Source organism: Thunnus thynnus, chromosome 24, assembly GCF_963924715.1.
Source record: "Thunnus thynnus chromosome 24, fThuThy2.1, whole genome shotgun sequence".
NCBI lineage: Eukaryota > Metazoa > Chordata > Actinopteri > Scombriformes > Scombridae > Thunnus > Thunnus thynnus.
In genome coordinates, this window is record NC_089540.1 from 20,303,756 (window position 1) to 20,323,179 (window position 19,424).

At 37.6% G+C, this 19,424-nt stretch overlaps 1 protein-coding gene across 1 annotated transcript in view; it reads right to left on the reverse strand.

The window, feature by feature from the left end:
• Window positions 1–19,424, reverse strand: part of adgrg7.1 (adhesion G protein-coupled receptor G7, tandem duplicate 1) — a 46,374-nt gene that overhangs the window by 2,225 nt on the left and 24,725 nt on the right. Inside the window, exons 5-13 of the mRNA XM_067582836.1 lie at window positions 9,285–9,425; window positions 8,904–8,992; window positions 7,879–8,027; window positions 5,854–5,967; window positions 5,511–5,698; window positions 3,719–3,871; window positions 3,337–3,449; window positions 2,502–2,851; window positions 1,124–1,205 (exon numbers count right to left, since the gene is read on the reverse strand). Of these exons, the coding sequence (XP_067438937.1) occupies window positions 1,124–1,205; window positions 2,502–2,851; window positions 3,337–3,449; window positions 3,719–3,871; window positions 5,511–5,698; window positions 5,854–5,967; window positions 7,879–8,027; window positions 8,904–8,992; window positions 9,285–9,425 (1,379 nt within the window). The remainder of the gene's footprint in view (window positions 1–1,123; window positions 1,206–2,501; window positions 2,852–3,336; window positions 3,450–3,718; window positions 3,872–5,510; window positions 5,699–5,853; window positions 5,968–7,878; window positions 8,028–8,903; window positions 8,993–9,284; window positions 9,426–19,424) is intronic.

Below are 19,424 nucleotides of genomic sequence, written 5' to 3' on the forward strand. Positions count from 1 at the left end.
CAATGCGCCATAAAAAGTCTCAAATATGAATTTTACATGATACACTACATATACATACATGTTTTAGTTATGATTTTATTTTTCTGCAGCACTTTATCACTTAACAGTCACCCTCACTCCATTTTTTCCCTTCCCCTCATAGGTCATCCCCACCACTGAATTATAAATATAAGACCTACAATTATTGTAAAATAATAACCCCAAACTTCATACAAAGTTTGTATATAATGTACTGTATGTATATAGACCTCTCTGCTATATCCTATAAAAGAGCTACATTCAACTGTCACACCCATCCTCCCCTTTCTTTCCTCCTTCTCCCTGTCAGATTGAGAGCAGGATTTCAGAGCAGTCATCTAGTGGAAATATCTTCATAAATCCCATGACTTTGTCCAAATCTTACATTAAAAATCACATTTTAGTAGGAATTTCCCTTGCCAATCCATTGATACAGGTTTGAAAGTGGTCAGACTTATAGTTTAGATGTCAGACGCCTCAGTTTGGCACAAAGTCCATGCCCAGAGATTGCCTCCCCATTGGTTTACATTGTAAGGTGGGATGTGGCACTCCAACTTTCGGGGCTTATAAAATCTAAACCGTTCAAGTTATAACAAAGTTTTTAATACCTTTTGTTCAGCACAATGTGATAAGTCATGTATTTAAGTTTGAGGCCGATACAATTAACGCCCTCGGAGGAGATAGCATTTGTTTGGGGTCCAAAATTGGGGAAAAGTTGTACTTTCATGTGTGTATTGCGGACTTCCTGTTGGATTTAGGTCAGGAGTGTCAGTGAATGATTTGCAGGTCTTGATGAGACGAATAATTGAGTTTTGCTTCAATCTCTCTACAACATTCCTACGGGCCGTGGCGGCCACTTTAGATACATAGGTGGCACTATTGAGCACATTTTGGCACTTTGGGGGATAATTTTTACATTTTATCAAATTTTTCACCAGACCTGATGTGCATGCCAAATTTGGTGAGTTTTTGAGCATGTTTAGGGGGTCAAATTTAGGGTTGAAGTGGCGGAATAATAAAGAAGAAACAAACAAACAAACACACAAAATACAATAGGGTCTTCGCCCCTTTGGGGCTCAGGCCCTAATTATAGCAGTGGACCTACAATTCCTCCCGTCTGTATCCCAGAGGATTCCTGACGCTGTAGGTGGCTCCTAGTGTGATCGCCATGATGACCGCTGGGACTCCTGAGAGGAAACAGGAAGTCAAAACAGCAATTAATATGGTTTCAAATTAGGCATTTTATTTAAAAAAAACTTAACAAACCCTGCATTCAATCAGCTATTATCTCACTGTGCAGTTATATAAACATGGTAGGGCATCAACTAATGATTCATTTCATCATCAATTAAACTGCTGATTATTGGTGCATTTAATCAATTAATTGTTTCATCTATAAAATGTTAGAAAATATTAAAAAATACCCATTGCAATTTCTTAAAGCCCAGACAGACGCCTTCAAATGTTTTGTTCTGTCTGACTGACAGTCCAACAGCCAAAAATATTCAGTTTACTGTCACATAAGACAAAGAAAAGCAGCAAATCTCCACAATTCAGAGGCTGGAACTAGAGAATTTTTGGAACTTTGGAAGTGAAACGATTAACTGATTAACAAAATATTGTATTTAATTATGAATATTATATGAATAATATTATTTGTCTATTGACCAACTTTGTTTCAGCTCTTAAATAAGGATATAAACAGTGAATATTTGCTAACTGAATTCTCAATCTCATCCTTTCTTTAAGTATCTGTGAATACTAGAGACTGTCACTGATTTAAAGTCATCTGGAATCTTTGATTGAGATTTAAGTCAGAATTCTGTGAACACAAAACCTTCTGCTGTTAAGACATTTGTTTTGGTCAATTTAAGTCAGGATTCTTACATAAAGTGAAGATTTTGAAATTGAAGTCATAACTATGAGAACAAAAGTCAGAATTCTATTAATAACGACAATATTTTATAAAATGAAGTCAGAATTATTATAAGCCTGACTTCTGTTCCTAAAGACAACAGCTGTTAACGTCGGGTTCATTTAAGTCACAATTATGAGATTCATGTCTGAATTCTTTCGGTATTTTACATTCTGGCTAAAACCCCCAAAAATCAGACCTCTCCAGAGTTTTAAAGTAATAATCTTGAAGATTTTCAATAAAATAAATGTCTGTGAAGTCACTATCTATCACCCAAAGAGCTAACACGGTGGTGACTGAGGCTGTGGCCCAATGATGAAAGCCCTTTCATTTGCAGTATTGCAAACTGGGTCGGTGGCGACATTCCCGGGAAAAATCACAAGTGGCGCACAGTTAGTGATGTGTTTTCCATCGGCCAGCAGTGGTTGGTCTGCCAGAGAGGGTAGGCAGAGCTAACGCAACAGACTCGCCAAAGAGAATAAAACGGATCTTCCAGATTGTTACTGTAAGGGTTAGAACAAACAACCAAAGCCATCTCCCGCCATTCCCTCCTGAATGAATCTCGTACCCCATCCAGCAGCGACACTGACTGACGTCCAGTGTGGCGGCAGAGTGCGGCGCATCGTCCTGATCAGCAGCACTAGCTGCGTGCCATAAACGGTGTTCCACATGAAGGTCGCCACCAGGAAGAACTGGAGGAGAGCCGCCACTGCTGTGCATGAGCCACGATCTGGTTCCACATATTCGTCGGAGGTGAGGACCTGATTGGTTTCATTGCTGATTTCCTGCTTTGTGTCATTCTGTTTGTTGGAGTTTTGGACTCCAGAGAGGAAGGTGATGATGAAGGCCAGCAGGCTGATGCAGATGCAGAGCAGAGCGATCTTTGAGTTCTTGTTTTTCTGAGCACTTCTATAAAAGCTAAAGAGGCAGAAAAGATAGTTTTAAAGACACAACAGATTTCTTGTAAGAAAGTGAATAATTTGGTATCTAGTAAGAACAAATACAACCAAAAATGTCATAATGTAAAAAAGATACAATGAGAAATGCTTCTCGTTATAACAAGCTAATTAAAAAGTGTTGGCAGTAAAATGCTGCCATAATTTTATACATTTTTATTGTAAGTTTCTCTTTGAAATATAGATTACTTGACTTTCGAGGTACTTGTATTTTCTCTTACTGGGTATATTTGGACCGTTATGCACTAAAAGACGGGCAAATTCCTTGTATGTGAAAACTTTGCAATGTACTGATTGTAAATGCTAAAGGAAATGCTAAACTAAGGCTAACTTCAACAACAGAAAGTTTAGCAATGAATACAGTTGATGTATTTTAATCTGTGACAAACTAAACAACCAACAATACAATGAAACATTTCTATCATCCGTAATGTAACATGATCTTACTTCTCTTTAATGTGGTGAATGATCGTTACAACCAAACCGAAAATAGAAAATGAGAGTCCAACGATGGAAATCACCTGCAGAGGTTTTGCATACTCGTACTGCTCTTTGAAAGACTGAAACAGAAACAACATTTTTATTTAACTTTTAATGTAATATGTGATGCAAAATACACATATTTCTTTTAACAAGAAGCTCCACGTCTAGTTTGTCTTCTTTTCAAGGAAATTGTGTTTAAATTTAATAGTTCAACATCAGCCATAGTCGACAAGAAGTTTCCCAACAAAGTTCTTGATTCCACTAAGTTTAAGTTTGTTACATATGAGCTTATTTTAATGAAATCTTATTTAGCCTGAAACTGTCATTTCAGATATTTGATATTCACCCAGAGAGCAGCAAAGTTGGTGGTGTGGTTGCAGAAACAACGCAGAACGCCGTCTGAAGCGTTGCCTTTGGAGCAGCCGGCAGTGCTCCAGTCCCCCAGACTGTAGTTCCAAAACACGCAGGCAAAGTCGTACAGCGAGGTGCCGTTCTTCAGCTGAAACATTAGCAGATATTATATCTACCTACAACACTTATTTTTTAGAGTAGTGAAACATAAAGGAACAATCCAAATAAAAATACCACTTTAAAATAAAATGATGACACAATTTATGATCTTTTTGTGTTATTTTTGTGACAGTAATATTTAAAAAGTAAATGTACTCACTGAAAAATGTTTAAAATCTACATGGATTCACATCCAGTAAGATTAAAACAGCAGCAGTAGTAACAGTTTTTTTATTCATAAATTTTAAATGTGTTTGGAAGATAATGTGAACAGATTAACATTGAACACATGTATGTTCTAAATCAGTGCAAAGAAATTGAAGGATTTTGGAGATATGTGGATATACTTTGGATTTTACCTGTTAAACAACAATAACTTAAAATGTTAACAAATTGTTTGATGTGATGTTCTTAATTCAATGACAGCTACAGCGCTCTGCTGTTTGTTGTTTTCATTTGACCAACAGTGGTTCCTCATTGAACTCCTCATAAAGATTTATTATTATTACTTCGTTTATTGACTATTAATATTTGCTGTACGCAAGATTTGAAATAAATGCAAGATTTTGGATATAACAGGGATTTTACATTTTGAGCCTGAAAATGTTGCTCCTCTTCTTCTGGACTTTCTCATAATGAAAAAGAAAAATACAAGCACCAAAACAGTTCAGTGGTTCTGATCTGATTCTACTTTCAGTAACAGTAGAAAATGATCCCACAGCTGCTACTGTCATCACCAAGCATCGTCATATCAATGAGATTTATTGGTCACATAAAAACAAACAGTTCCACTGAAACCAGTTGGGACAAGTAATAAAATAAAATCATAAATCCTGATATAATTAAAGAGAGAAATCATAAAACTGTGTTCAGCCTCTATGTCAACATACATACAACGGTTTATAGTGGTTATAGATTATATATAAATATAAATGATATATACAGTATATATAGCAGCTCTCAGCAGCTGTAAATGCTGTAGAGAAATCAACACTTTGATTATGAGTTTTTAAAGAAGGAGCTGAAAAGAGGCCAAATCAACCAAACTCTGTCAAAAAAAGGGTAAAAAAAAACCCCTGCAGAACAATTTCATATATAGAGAGGATAATGTACAAATGTTAATTTGTTAATGTTAATGATAATTGAACAAATGTACAAATTTTATTTTATTCTCTTCCCTTGAGCCTCGTGGGCCCTTTCACATCGTCACGCTCGGGTCTTGAGCCCTGGTTAACCTGTGCATTTAAACAGCGTTGATGCTGATTTCTCCTCGGTGGACTAAATTCGTGGATGGGCAGACCTGTTTGTACACATTCAGTCACAATCTGGATTTTCAGAAAACTGCACCACATTTATGCACATTGGTTTAAGGTTGTCTACCTCTCTGGTCTTCTTCTGTGCTGCTATAATGCTAAATTTCCCTCCTGGGATCAAATTTGATTTTATATTATCTTAAAGAAATCTGTGGTAACAGGTAAGGATGGTGATTATTCCCTCACTGGTTTAGTATGTAAGTAAAGAGCGTTTCAAATCATTTGTGTACATTCAGTCAAAAAGTCAATAAAGATCATTAAATATCATTATATTTCATTCTGAATTGTTAAAAAATGTTAAAGAGATGGTCTTACTGTTGGTCTGAAGTGCATCTCAACGTGTTGTGGCACCACGCTGCGCTCCTGACCTGTAACGCTGGCAGACAGGACCCTGATGGAGGCCCGCGGCCCCCTGTAGAGCCTCGACCGGAAGAAATTGCCATTCTGGTAGAGGACAAAGCCGAGCGAGACGTTTGTCGGCCTCTGGCGACTATTGGCAGCTTCTGCAAGAGACACAAGAGACAGAAAACAACAACTTTATTTGAAGCAGAGAAAAAACATTGTGGTACAAAGTGCTGTTCTGACCATGTTTGGAATATTTTGTGTTGTGTTGAGTTCCTTTAACACTAGTTTGTGAAGACCGAGAGCAGAAACTCACCTGGTGGAAATCGTATTAATATCAGGGCGTCGGCTGCGAACTTGTCCCCCACCTCAACTGTTGACGTGTTGGTGTTCAGCTTGATTCGGTTGGCCACAAAACTGCCAGACTCTCCTAAACACACCAAGATACAGAGATGCTGTTGTTGTTAATGAGATGTTGATGTAAATAAAACATTAATACCAAAAAACTTAGTTTTTTACTTGTGTATATGTGTACGTTCTGGCAGCTATCCTACAGTTAGGTGTGATTTTATTTTGACTTAATGACCAAATGTTTGTTGTTTTTCTCTCTTTCAGACGCCTGCATGAATCAAGCTAACCTCTGTCTGTGAGTAGTCTGATAGTGGACAGAATAACAGATGAAACTCATAAAAATCAAGTCTGATGATAGTAGTGTAATACTGCATAGTAGTAGATAGTAGTGTAATACTACATCCATGTCATATTGGAGTTACTGTAACTACCAGTTTCCGACTTATAATTACTACTGGGAAACCCAGAATCTTCTGATAGCTCCCATATATCTGAGTTGACTTGAACCTGATGTTTTACATTTAATGCCAAATTCACACAAAGGCACAAACAATAATTTGTTGTAGACAATGTTTCCCAAAGTATATAAAGTTTCCCTGAACTCAACACGATTTTTGAATGGAGTCTGCTGCTTATTGTAAGATACGTAATTTAAACCGTTCCTGACTCCTTATTCTGTGTGCGAACTCTGCCAATCACACATAATACTGTGCTTTTTATTTAAATGTAAGAAAATAGAAGAAAATAGGTCTTGATGTGTCTAGATGATGACCAACTCACAGAGGTCTAAAAGTCAAAACTTAATGCAGTCGGATCCCTCAACTGTTAACTGTACTGAAACAGTGAACCATTCAGGAGGAATGAAGATGGACTATTAAAGTCATAAAACTATAAAAAAGCTCCCTCAAACACGAGGTTTATCAAGATGACCATGTAAAATAACACAGCTGCACTTTGATTGTCACCTTTGCATCAATTAAACTGAATCACTGTTAGTCACGCGGACCTAATGACAACAAGACTGTTTAACTTTCTGTTCACTGATCAGATGTAGTTATATATTTAGTTATTAAAGACTATCTTTAATGATAAGACTTTACTCAGCACCTCTGTGGTTGATTCTGTTAAAAAGACATCAAACAAAACAAGGAGCACAGTCATCCCACAGCTTTACGTAAAACTCACATTCAAAGAAATAGTCTCAAATATTTTGAGTCCAACTGAAAGTGAAAACTTAAAGTGGTCTCCTGAACACTGCTGCAGCTGTTGGACCAAAGCAGATCCACTGACGTCACACTTGTGTTGGATTTAGCTTGTGTTCAATGTGAGAAGATGGTTTGTGTCTGAAAGTTTCTTAATTGTGAAATTAAAAACAAGATACAAAGAAGTTTTCATCGACTAACTCAAAAGAGACTCAAAGTGTTTGAGATGATTTCTGTTACTGTCGGAGCTCATGTTTGCGGAACCTATACAATAAACTGTTTCCATGAGAGTAGAGCTGCAACGATTAATGGATTAGTTAGTTGATGGAAAGTTAATTAGCAACTATTTTGATAATCGATTAATCGTTTCAGCAAAAATGCCAATTTGATGGTTCCAGCTTCTAAAATGTGAAGATTTGCTGTTTTTTGTTGCCACATGTGACAGTAAACTGAATATCTGAATATTTTAGACGAGACAAGTCTAAACAATACAAACAAATGTGTTATTTCACTGTTCTTCATCTTGTATTCTTTTAATGAACTAAATGATTAAACGCAGCCATACTAAGTGTTAATAACAAGCAGTGGGCAGTTGGGAGAACGTTGACGCCAAAGTGAAAGGTTAATAATAAAGTAAATAAGACAAAGTTATTTCGGCTAAACCTGTTGTTGGTCAGATCTGAGGTCAGTCTGTCTGAAACTGGTAATTGGAGAAATATTGACCCTCAGTTGAAGAAACGCAGCATTTAACAGCGAGGTTCTTACTCCTGGTTGATGTTGTCACTGACCTTTGAGCGATGTGAACTGGACTCCCTGAGTGTTGGCTGCAGGTATCTGAGCCGACTGGACCACCAGGTTGGGCTGAACCACATTAGATTGATTCGAGTTGAGGCTGGCGCTGAGGTTCAATGAGAGCTGGTCCAGAGTCTGCGTCAGGCTGGAAACGACAAACACAGAAATATCACAGAAACCCAAACTCAGCGTATACCTGCGACACCGAGGCACTGCTGCAGGTGCTCATTAACCAACAAACAGATACGTTGTTTTTAAAATTGAGGCTTAAAATCAGGAAATTAAGAAAACTTTAATTTTGCTCAGGAAAAAGTCTTGTAGAGCAGCTTTTGTTCTCACAGCTTTTAAATACTGATGTGCTGAGAAATTTGCCACATTTCTTCTTTTCTGTTTCAGGCTTCTTTAGGCCCTCAACCTGAAGCCAAACCTGCTTCCTGTGAGTATCCAGACTTTTATTAATTACAGATGAGTTTCCGGTTTCTGACTTGTAAATAATGTTCATATTAACGTCCAAGTCATAATTACACTGGGAAGTTTTCTGAAGGCTCCACTATATCTCACTTTTTTCATAATGATGCAGAAGTATCTGAAAACAAACAAACATGGACTCCTTCGCTCAAAGTGATTAAAAACAAATTTAATACATGTGGTGTTATATTGTCAATGCACTGTCCTTCTAACCGTCACTTGTATGAAAACATGTTAATTCTCAAACTAAGGCTAAGGAAATGAAATGCATTTCGCTTTCGTCAGCTATGCCGTATTAAAGGATTTTGCAGGTATTTGGTCATAAGGTCAGAAGAAGTTCTGTAGGATTGATCCTCTGAGGAACATGAATGTTTGAACCAAATTTTGTGTCCATCCATCAATGATTGTTGAGAGATATTTCAATCCAACTGACAGACATTACCATCCATTGAGCTACTAGCTGCTAGCATGGCTAATAAAGATCAAGGCACATTTAAACAAAAGTTGCAGACTGTGGCAGATTTATGTTTATGTAATTATATTATTTTTGTACCGCAGAGTAGTGTTGTTTTCCTTGGTGTCATCAGGCACGCTGGCGTTCAGCAGCTGGCTGACCGTAGCTACTGCTGCCACCCTGACGCTCTGTAACACAACATAACACAGGATACACGGCTCAGACATTACATCAAGAAAAAGTAAAATACTGAAGCTTTTAGAGTGTGCTCTTCATTCTGAGATGCAAGACCATTTAATATTTAAGGCCTCTGACACCTTTTATCCTTCAAAAAGTGATGCCATCTGCTAAAATATTTTCTTGTTCTGTCTAGAATTGTGTCTGTTTTTGTCAAATGTTGTAGATTTCTCAGATCGGTGCGAAATCCTTAAGTTAAAAGTTGACTGAACTAGAAGTTCTGTTGAAAGTGATGTTTGGTACCTCTGTAGCGTTGGGAGACAGAAGCAGTGTGTTGGCAATATTAGCTGCCACTGTGACGTTTTCAGCCGTCAGCTGTTCAGGTTTGGACGTCAGGATTTGAGTGCTGGCTGCCAGCGTCTCCAATTGAGCCGGGCTGGTGAGCTGAAAATATGAGAGGTATTTGCTTGTATTTATTAGGTCAGCCTTATTTCAAAGTTGCATGTCACATGTTGGGGATCAGAGATCAAATAAAATATGTGATTATCTAAAAATCAATTGATGTTTTTTGCAGAAAATGGTAAAATCTTAATTTATCGCACAATTTCAGTGTTTATACTGTCTCTTAGTACTGGATCTTTAAAACATTTACAAGTTAATTCAAAATACTTTATTTGTCCCTCAAGGGGCACAATATGAGGCAAGCAAGTTTGCAAACACAATTGCCCATAAATGATTCATTCACACACATATATACAATCTGAAAATACAAATATGGTAACGTAAGAAAAGAGTTGAGATGTTAAAGAGTTAATGGCAGAGGCCAATCTGTAGCTTCCCAAAAACATCCAACATCACATCATGTGTGATTGTCAAGATATCAAGGTAGCTGTTTCTAATTTATTTAACATTCATCTGTGGTGACAACCAAAATATGATCCCCGAGAGTTATCAATCAGTAGTTTTCAGGGTTTTTAAGTCAGTTCTCACATTTTGTTGTACATCGCTGAGCGTCACATCACACTGGAACTCTTGTAGACTGTTGAAACTTGTTGATCCATTCGGGAAGGAGGAGCATCTGGCTGAAGCTCGTGGTTTGTCAGCTGGATGGAAGTGAAGGGAGTTAAGATGGTGGGCACAGAGTGGGCCTCATGTTTCCATTAATATTAGACTGACGAGAAATGGGCTGTTACCTTGATGGATGTGTCTGTAGATGGATGTTAGAAACTTACCATTGCTTGTGTCTTTGTCGCATGTTTCTTCAGAATATGCAAACCAGCCGATGGGTGTTTGCTGGAAGTTGAATCCACCCACTCTTTGTTCTTCGCAGAAATTTGCTAAGAGGACAAATTTAATAAAAGATGAGCTGCGTTTTTGAAGATTTTGGTTTGCTGCTCAGTTTGCTTTGGAAATGATAAGTGGGAAAGCAAGAAATCTAAAGGTGTGTTCAGACAGAAAACATGGGGCGACTGAATTAAGTCAATGGAAAATTTAGTGTGGGTGCAATTCACTTGGGCAAAATCTCATCTACCAGAGTTTAAAAAGTTAGCATTATTTCATTAATGTACAGAGACGAAGGGAGAAAGAAAAGACTGGATGAAAATAACTGGAGTTCCTGCTGAGTTCTGGGATCAGTCAGACACACACATCATTGTTTGCTAGCTAGCTTGGCTAACATCTGTACAGTTGTTACATTGGCTGTTTGGGGCAAATGAACATAGACTACAAAACCAATCAGCAGTAAAATTCACCTTATTACTGCTAGGTCTAAACACACCTGATAACATAATGCTAACATATTATAAAGGACTGGTCACACCAGAAAGTAGTACATCAAAATAAATCTGCAAGTCTTTGCAAAATATTTGTTTCTAGAAGTTTGCTGATGTAGTGACGACTCACAGTGCTAGTTAGATAACTACTGTTGGCTTGAAGCTGAACACTAACGCACTAGCCAGTCACAGTAGCTCTGTGTGCTGTCCTGCTTGCTAATAGTCTGTTAGAAACCTGTTTGCTTAGCTTGCTACAAAATTTCAACGTTTCAAAAGCTGGTGTGACCAGGCTTTAAGAGTTGGGAAGCTCTGGTCCAATTAATCACTCCCTCCAGAATTATTGCAGACAAAAATGTTTGATTTTGCAGCGTTTTTTCTCAAAAATTGCCATACAATCTGCAATGTTTATGTGTTTTTTTTGCAGTAAAATTGGGGGAATTGGGAAAAATTGCAAGCTGAGGAAAATGTGATTTTTAAAAAAAAATTATTACCAATGAAGTTATATGTAATCACTTCCTTGGATAAACAGCATACTGCATATCACATAAACAACTATATTTCAGTGAAAATGTCTTTATATTTATTTCAGAACATGAGAACCATGGGTTCAAAGTTATATAAAAAAGAAAATACTGTACTTGAGTTCCATTTATCACATATTCATCGCTCTGCAATGACTTAAGTTACCACGACACAAAATGCAACAAAATCACAAGCTGTCTAGTGATTTGGCCATTTCATGCCAAAAAGTTGCAGTAATTTAGCAAAATTGCAAGATCTCGCAAATACTATGGAGATTTCTTGAATTTGTGTTAATTACTGTGATTACAATTTCCTGGAGGGCGTGATTAATCTGTATTTTGCAGTCAATTCATTGTCAATGGAGTAAAACAAGACTAATTATCCTAAAGCCACACTAACAGCCACTGGAGGCTGTAATGATCAGTATACCCCAAGTAACAACTTATTAATTTAGTGTTAATTTTACCAGAAAATTTAGCCCAATGTCCAACATGGAGAAAGTTAATCCACTGGAGTTGGGCAGATACTAGTGCTAGAGGATTTTCTAGCTCAGCACAGGGACAAATCAGAAACTACTTTTATTTATTTATTCTTTTAAATTAAAAACGTCTTTGTTAGCTGCTGCTGCTAAACCCAACTTACGTTCTGAGCATGTCTCTCCTACCCATACATCAGGACAGATGCAGATGAAACCATTCTGTGATACCCCTCCGTTATTACAAACCAGAGGAGTGGTAGTTGGGGGAGTGGTAGTAGCATGTGCAGTAGTAGTGGTAGGAGGAGGAGATGTAGTGGTTGTAGTAGCTACAGGGAGAAGTGTAGTGTTGGTAGCAGGTGCAGCAGTAGTGGTATTAGGAGAAAGTGTAGTGATGTTAGCAGGTGCAGCAGTAGTGGTATTAGGAGAAAGTGTAGTGATGTTAGCAGGTGCAGCAGCAGTGGTATTAGGAGAAAGTGTAGTGATGTTAGCAGGTGCAGCAGTAGTGGTATTAGGAGAAAGTGTAGTGGTGATAGCAGGTGCAGCAGTAGTGGAAGGAGGAGGAAATGTAGCAGTGATCACAGGGCCAGCAGTAGTGGTATTAGGAGGAGATGCAGTGGTAGTAGTAGCTACAGGGAGAAGTGTAGTGTTGGTAGCAGGTGCAGCAGTAGTTGTATTAGGAGAAAGTGTAGTGATGTTAGCAGGTGCAGCAGTAGTGGTATTAGGAGAAAGTGTAGTGGTGATAGCAGGTGCAGCAGTAGTGGAAGGAGGAGGAAATGTAGCGGTGATCACAGGGCCAGCAGTAGTGGTATTAGGAGGAGATGCAGTGGTAGTAGTAGCTACAGGGAGAAGTGTAGTGTTGGTAGCAGGTGCAGCAGTAGTGGTATTAGGAGAAAGTGTAGTGATGTTAGCAGGTGCAGCAGTAGTGGTATTAGGAGAAAGTGTAGTGGTGATAGCAGGTGCAGCAGTAGTGGGAGAAGGAAGAAATGTAGCGGTGATCACAGGGCCAGCAGTAGTGGTATTAGGAGGAGATGCAGTGGTAGTAGTAGCTACAGGGAGAAGTGTAGTGTTGGTAGCAGGTGCAGCAGTAGTGGTATTAGGAGAAAGTGTAGTGATGATCGCAGGTGCAGCAGTAGTGGGAGAAGGAGGAAATGCAGTGGTAGCAGGTGCAGCAGTAGTGTCTGTAGGAGGAGGATCGGTAACAGGGATGGCAATAGTAGTAGTAGTAGGGTTTGGGAGGTCAGTGTTGCCGCTGGTCATGTGGGTTGTTGGTGTTTGTGCTTCTGTTCTGGAGGAGGCCAAAAGAACAGCTGTGAGGAGACAGGTACAGTCATTATTACAATAAGTAGTTTGTAGGAAAGAGTTGTTGATGTGTCTTAATACTACTACTATTTCTGTAAAGGTACAATTAGAGTAAAATTGTAAAGTCATTCTAATGTTCTTAAAAGACAGCAGCCATCAATATCGAAATAGAATATATATATATACTTGGTGTTTGTTTTGACTTTTGTACTTGTGTAGTCACCAACATTTATGGGAAACATCCTCTGGGGAGCACAGATACTTATAGATTTCACAACAATCAAATAATTGGACCAAAATGTTGAGCAGATGGAAATCAGAATGAAGTTTCCACAAAACAAGAGACCAGACAGAAAACAGCAATAGAAGAAGTACTCAGATCCCTCACTGCAGTAAAAGTACCAATACAGCAATGTAAAAATACTCCATTACAAGTAAAAGTCCTGCGTAAAAAATCCTACTACAGTAATAGTACATGATACACAAATCTGTTTTCAGTTTTTGGACTTTTTCTCTAATCTTTGATTTTTGCTGAAATTGTGACTCATTTGAACATTTATTGAAATGAAAGCATGTGAGAAGTTTAGAGGGAAAAATCACTATTTGGTGGAGCTGTTAACAACTCATAGACATGTGAAATGTGACCCCGACTACACACTGCTTTTTGTAAGATGTCAAAAGCCAAAAAAGTTGGAAACCACTGGTTTCATCTTTAACAATGTGTTAAAGCTTGTTATATTATCCATTGTGTCAAATCTTCATCTGAAAAGTAACTAAAGCTGTCAAATAAATGTAGTGGAGTAGAAAGTGCAATATTTCCCTCTGAAATGTAGAAAGTAGCATCACATGGAAATACTCAAGTAAAGTACAAATACCTCAAAAATGTACTTAAATACAGTACTTGAGTAAATGCACTTAGTTACTTTCCACCACCACTGGAGGACACCTCCTTTGTCTTACTGTCAATAATACTGTCATTTAATACTATACAATTGAACTCAAAACATAAATGTCAAACCAATGTTTTCCTCTTTGAAGCCTGAATTTTGAACTTCTCAGACTGGAAATAATCAGGAGGGAAGTACGGAGTCTCAATCAATAACTTGCTGCACAACTCACTGATCTAATGCATCAAGATCATCTATCTATCTATCTATCTATATAGATATATATATGTATGTATAGATAAAACATGTTATTGTTATAAATGTTTTAGGTCATATCACACAGCTCTATTCTGTTTTTTTATGTTTTACTGTGCTGCTAATAACCAAACAGCCTCACACACACATACAGATTTGTCTGTTAATGTCTGAAATTAAAAAACAAACAAACTGAGGTTGTCTTACCCAAAGTTAAAATGAGCAGAAACCAGAAGTCCATGTTGATTAACGGCTGCAGATCAGAGACGTTTTCATGTGTTTATGGTCCAGTTTATGAAATCTTGTTGTTTTGCATGTTGTTTTGCTCAACTGTTTGAACTGAGCTGTGCTGCAGAGGAGGAAGTGACAATGAAATCATAAAACTCAACATAGCAGCTCAAAGGTCATCAGCTGTGTTTGGCAATGCCACACCTCCACAAACATGACATTGTTACAGATACAATACACAGGTGAATGAAAGTTACATAGGACATGTTTGCCCAACATTCTTTCAATGTTTATGCAATTTTTACTCATAGAAGAAACAATAAAAAACCAAAATGGGAAATCACCTTACTGATCTCAATAAAAAATCAACACACAGAAGGAAGACCAAGACGTTTTTGGGTGAACTACATACATAAATCTCATTTTCAGACACAAATGTCTCGCTTTCTCAGATTTATAAATCATCATGGTTTATTGGCATATTTATCACAAGAATGAAGTATGTGGTGCAAAAAGAGAGAATGAGAACTTCTAGTAATGATTCATTTGCTGTCGTTTCCAGTTGCGCAACAAATTAGAGTACTAGTAAACTTTTAGGCAGATGTTTCAAAGAAAGAGTGAAATCCTCAAACTAACAAAAATTAAGAGTCTGTCACTAAATAGCTGAGTGCAGGCTGAATAGAGCAGGCTATTAAAGGACTGGTTGAAATAGCAGTTGTAAGTTCAATCCTTATGAGTCTCAGTGAATTTTGTCCAACACCCATAGTGAAAGTCAAAAGCTCTTAGAGAAAAGCTTCCAGTGTGAAGTGGAATCTATTGAACATCAGCTCGCTTCTCTAACAGTTAACCCAGTCCAAATTTCCACTCCTCTTTATGAGACCAGTACAAATGAGAGATTACAGGTTGAACAAGCTGAAACACCTGTCACGAGGGTGAATTGTTTACATGATAGAGTTGTGACAGACTTGAAGTTGGTTCAATTCCTTGCTCAGGTGCTGCTCTCAATTTCTACTGTTGATCTTCTTCTCAGAAAAGTGAAATAGGAGAACGAGCACATGGTTGTTTATGAGTAGATGTAGCTCAGGAGGATGAGCACTAGCAATTAGGTAGTCAAAGGAATGTTGGTTCAATTCCTGTCTGAGGAGAAATGTTATAGTCAAAATTAACAAATACTGGCCCCTTCAGGCTGCTCTTAGTTAGTGTGTCAATTAAAGCAATTCAAATCAACTGGATGATAATCAATCACATCCAATATGTGACACACACACACACACACACACACACACACACACACACAAAAAAAACATATAAGGTTCTAAATTGACTATACTGTGATTTAAAGAAGAAATTAATTGAAAAAGGCAAATCTACAACCTCTGAACTTCCAAGCACTCCTACAACAGACTGAGCTATTTGATCTGATACATTCACTTTTTCCTTTGTACATCGGACATCAAAAGTCATTGAACCACTTGAGGATCGAACCCATGACCCCTCAAAACTTCCAAACAGAACTAACGACTTGAGCTACATGGTCAAAGACAGGTAAATTAGCCTAAAAGATTTTCACTCTTTCCTTTGGACCCTGGACTTCAAAATTCACCTGCAGATCAAACCCAGAACCTGAAAACTTCCAAGCAGATCTCTAACATCCTGAGCTACTGGTTTTTACACACGTTAATTGTTTCTTAGAGCATTTTACAAATTCTTTTGGTTTGAATTTAGACTTTCAAAATTTACCAAATTTACCAACTTATTCACTGACTCAGACCAGAACAAAACACACTATAGCTTTCAAAACACCGTCAGAATGAGAGACTCAAGCCTAATTAACTGTTCAAACTACTAGTAAACATTCATGAGCATGACAGATTTAACACTTTCTTTATTTTTTCTGTATATGCATTACAAAAAGCAATTTGAAGTAATTTGTACCCATGAGTAATGTAAGAAATACACTTGCATGTGTAACAGTAAAACTCAGAAACAACAAACCAAAATTAATCTAATACTAACATTATTAATATTCAATAACTGGCATGGATAACAGATGCTAATAAGTAAAAGATGCTCACTTTAATTAACTGTGTTTATGTAGCAGTTGTTCATTCCAACCACTGGCTGTATTCACTGAACTGAACTCTAGGAACATTATATTTATAACTTGATGTTGATCTCAGGTTATGTCATATGATATAAAGTGTAGCAGTCCCTCACTCTGTCCACAGGGGGCAGTGTTCATCAAACTGAACTCTACTAACCTTAGATTTATAACTTTAAGGTTATGTCATGGTAGAAAAAATTACTTTTTTAACAGTAACACTGTAATAATATACTATACATATCGTACAGATATTTAAAATACACTGTATATAATGAATATAGAGACACAATAACAATATAAATATTTCATAACATAAATAAACACCACTTATAAATATAGACATTACAAATTTAGGATTCATTGCATATCTACTGGTAGAAAAGTTTTAAATGTATAAAAAGTGGTCTATCAGTAAAAGTCCATCTGGAAAAGCTTACTCAAATCAGACTGTTTGCAGACTGGCTGGAATTAAATATATTTACTCAAGCTCATACTTAAGGACAATTTTAAGGTACTTGAAGTTGAGTATTATTCATACTACTACTAAACTAGCCAACTGTATATAAAGTAGTTCAAACAGTGACATGCAGCTTACACACATGCGTCAGAATTAATAATCTAATAATGTCATATATTCTATCAGTCAAGGCAAAACGAGTACTTTCACTTTTAATACTTTAAGTACTACAACTTTGAATACACAGTGCAACAGTTAATTAGATTCATTTTGGATCATTTATCTTGTTATTTCTTCCGTTACTGATAACTGTGCAATATACATAGTAACCTAAATCTTTTTGGTCGGTCGGTCGGTCGGTCAATCTATCTATCTATCTATCATAATACTTCTGTACATTTACTTACTTAACTACTTTCCCTTGAAATGAGTATTTTTATATTGTGGTCCTGCTACTTTTATTTAGGTAGAAGATTTGAGTGCTTCTTCCACCTCTGAGCAAGTTTAAAATGTGTAAAAATTCTACCAACATGATCCTTTTGGAGAAAGTTACAAAATTAAGTTACTCGAACCAGACTGTTTGCAGACCGGCTGGAATAAATTAAAATAAATGTAAACTGTAAACTTTGAAAAGGAGTATGTAGTATATATACACTGTATTGAGTTAGTATGAGGTATGAATTTAGAAGAGAACAATAATCTACAGTTGGCTCAGAAAAGCTGAGGAGTTTAACTTCACCCCGTAACCAAACCCAGGATAAAGAGGTTCAGTGAACATGGTGTTAAAGGTGTGGAGGTGGATCAGCGTGTCAGAGGAGACTCTGTAGAAGGACAGAGTGCCAGTAGGACAGTCCACATACACTGCTACTCTGTGAGAGACTGAGGACGGGGAGGGAAGAGGGATGAGAGTCCCACTGTTATTGTGCCACGCATTGTATCCCCCATCAGTGCAGCTCAAACACCAGGACCGATCATTCCCTCCACTTCCCAGTAACAGCGACCAGTCAGACCTTCTTCACACAGCACCTGAGGCCAGTAGTCGAACCTCTCCGGATGATCAGGATACAGGTGCTCCTTTCTCAGATCGGTCACGTTTTTGTTGTTTTCAGACAGCTTGTGGAATTTGTGGTTAGTGTTTTGGTCCAGTGTGAGTTCACAGAAATCTGATGGAAAGAGCAACATATAACCAGAGACAGATTAGATTATTATTGAGTATGTTTTGTATTTGGATACTAATCAATTATAGTTGCAGATAAGAATCATTTCATTAGCCTTGGGAAACCATGAATAGAAAAAAAGGTTTATTCATTAACTATCTTTTACACATTTGTTCAAGAGTTAATAAGTTTTAAACATCTACCGGCATGAAGTGATTGTTCAATGGTAAATTTATAATTACAAATTTGTTGGGTTTTGAACTCTTAAGTGGCATCAAGTAAATGGATGTTTTTATCTTTTTTTTTCAGCCAGAGGATCAATTCCCGCATGTTGTTGTTATTTAAATCCAGCTCTCTCAGACTAGAGGACTGGGAGCTGAAAACTGAGGACAGAGCTGCACAGCTTCTCTCTGAGAGGTTACAGCCACTAAGCCTGGAGAGGAAATGATTAGTAAAAAAGTAATTTCAATCAGAACAGCTAATTCAAAGCACTCTGGAAGACAGCCCCTTCTCCTCTTTAAATATTTGTAGCAGTGATCCAGCAGAAGACTGGGATGTGGCACATGATGTAGAGGCTTTGTGATGTCTTGATGTGGGAGATGATTGTGCTGTCTAGCTTCTCATCTCTGAATCTTTTCCTGAAGTACTCCTCCTTCTGTGGGTCAGTGAAGCCTCTGACCTCTGTCACCATGCCAACACACTGATTGGCTTTGTTGTCAGCCCAGTCCAGAGTGAACTTCTGTGTTCAGACTGCTTTCCCAATGCCAGCCACTCCCTTTGTCATCACTGTTCTGATTGGTTCATCTCTTCCAGGTGAGGCTTTAAAGATGTCTTCTTGTCTGATTGTTGCTTCTGGTCTGTCTGGTTTCCTGGATGCTGTTTCAATCTGTCTGACCTCATGTTCATCATTGACCTCTGCAGTCTCTCCCTCTGTGATGTAGAGCTCTGTGTAGATCTGATTCAGAAGGGTTGGGTTTCCGGCTTTCTCCTTCAGGCTAGACTTGAGGTTAAGCTGGTACATAGCAGGAGATTCTGAAAGAACAAAAAATCTTATTATGTATAAAAGGAAATGAGACTACTTTATTTCCCAAAACAAGTAGCAAATAAGTAAGGTTTATTGATGCAAATATTTGGTTCCCCTGGGTTTTGAGAACACACACTACATACTGTTACGCAAACAAAACACTGGTAAGTAAATAAATGTTCATAATTAACCTGGTGCTGAACTTGGTCTAGATGTTAAAAATGCTGTTTTCAAGAACTTTATTGTTTCTAGACTAGGAC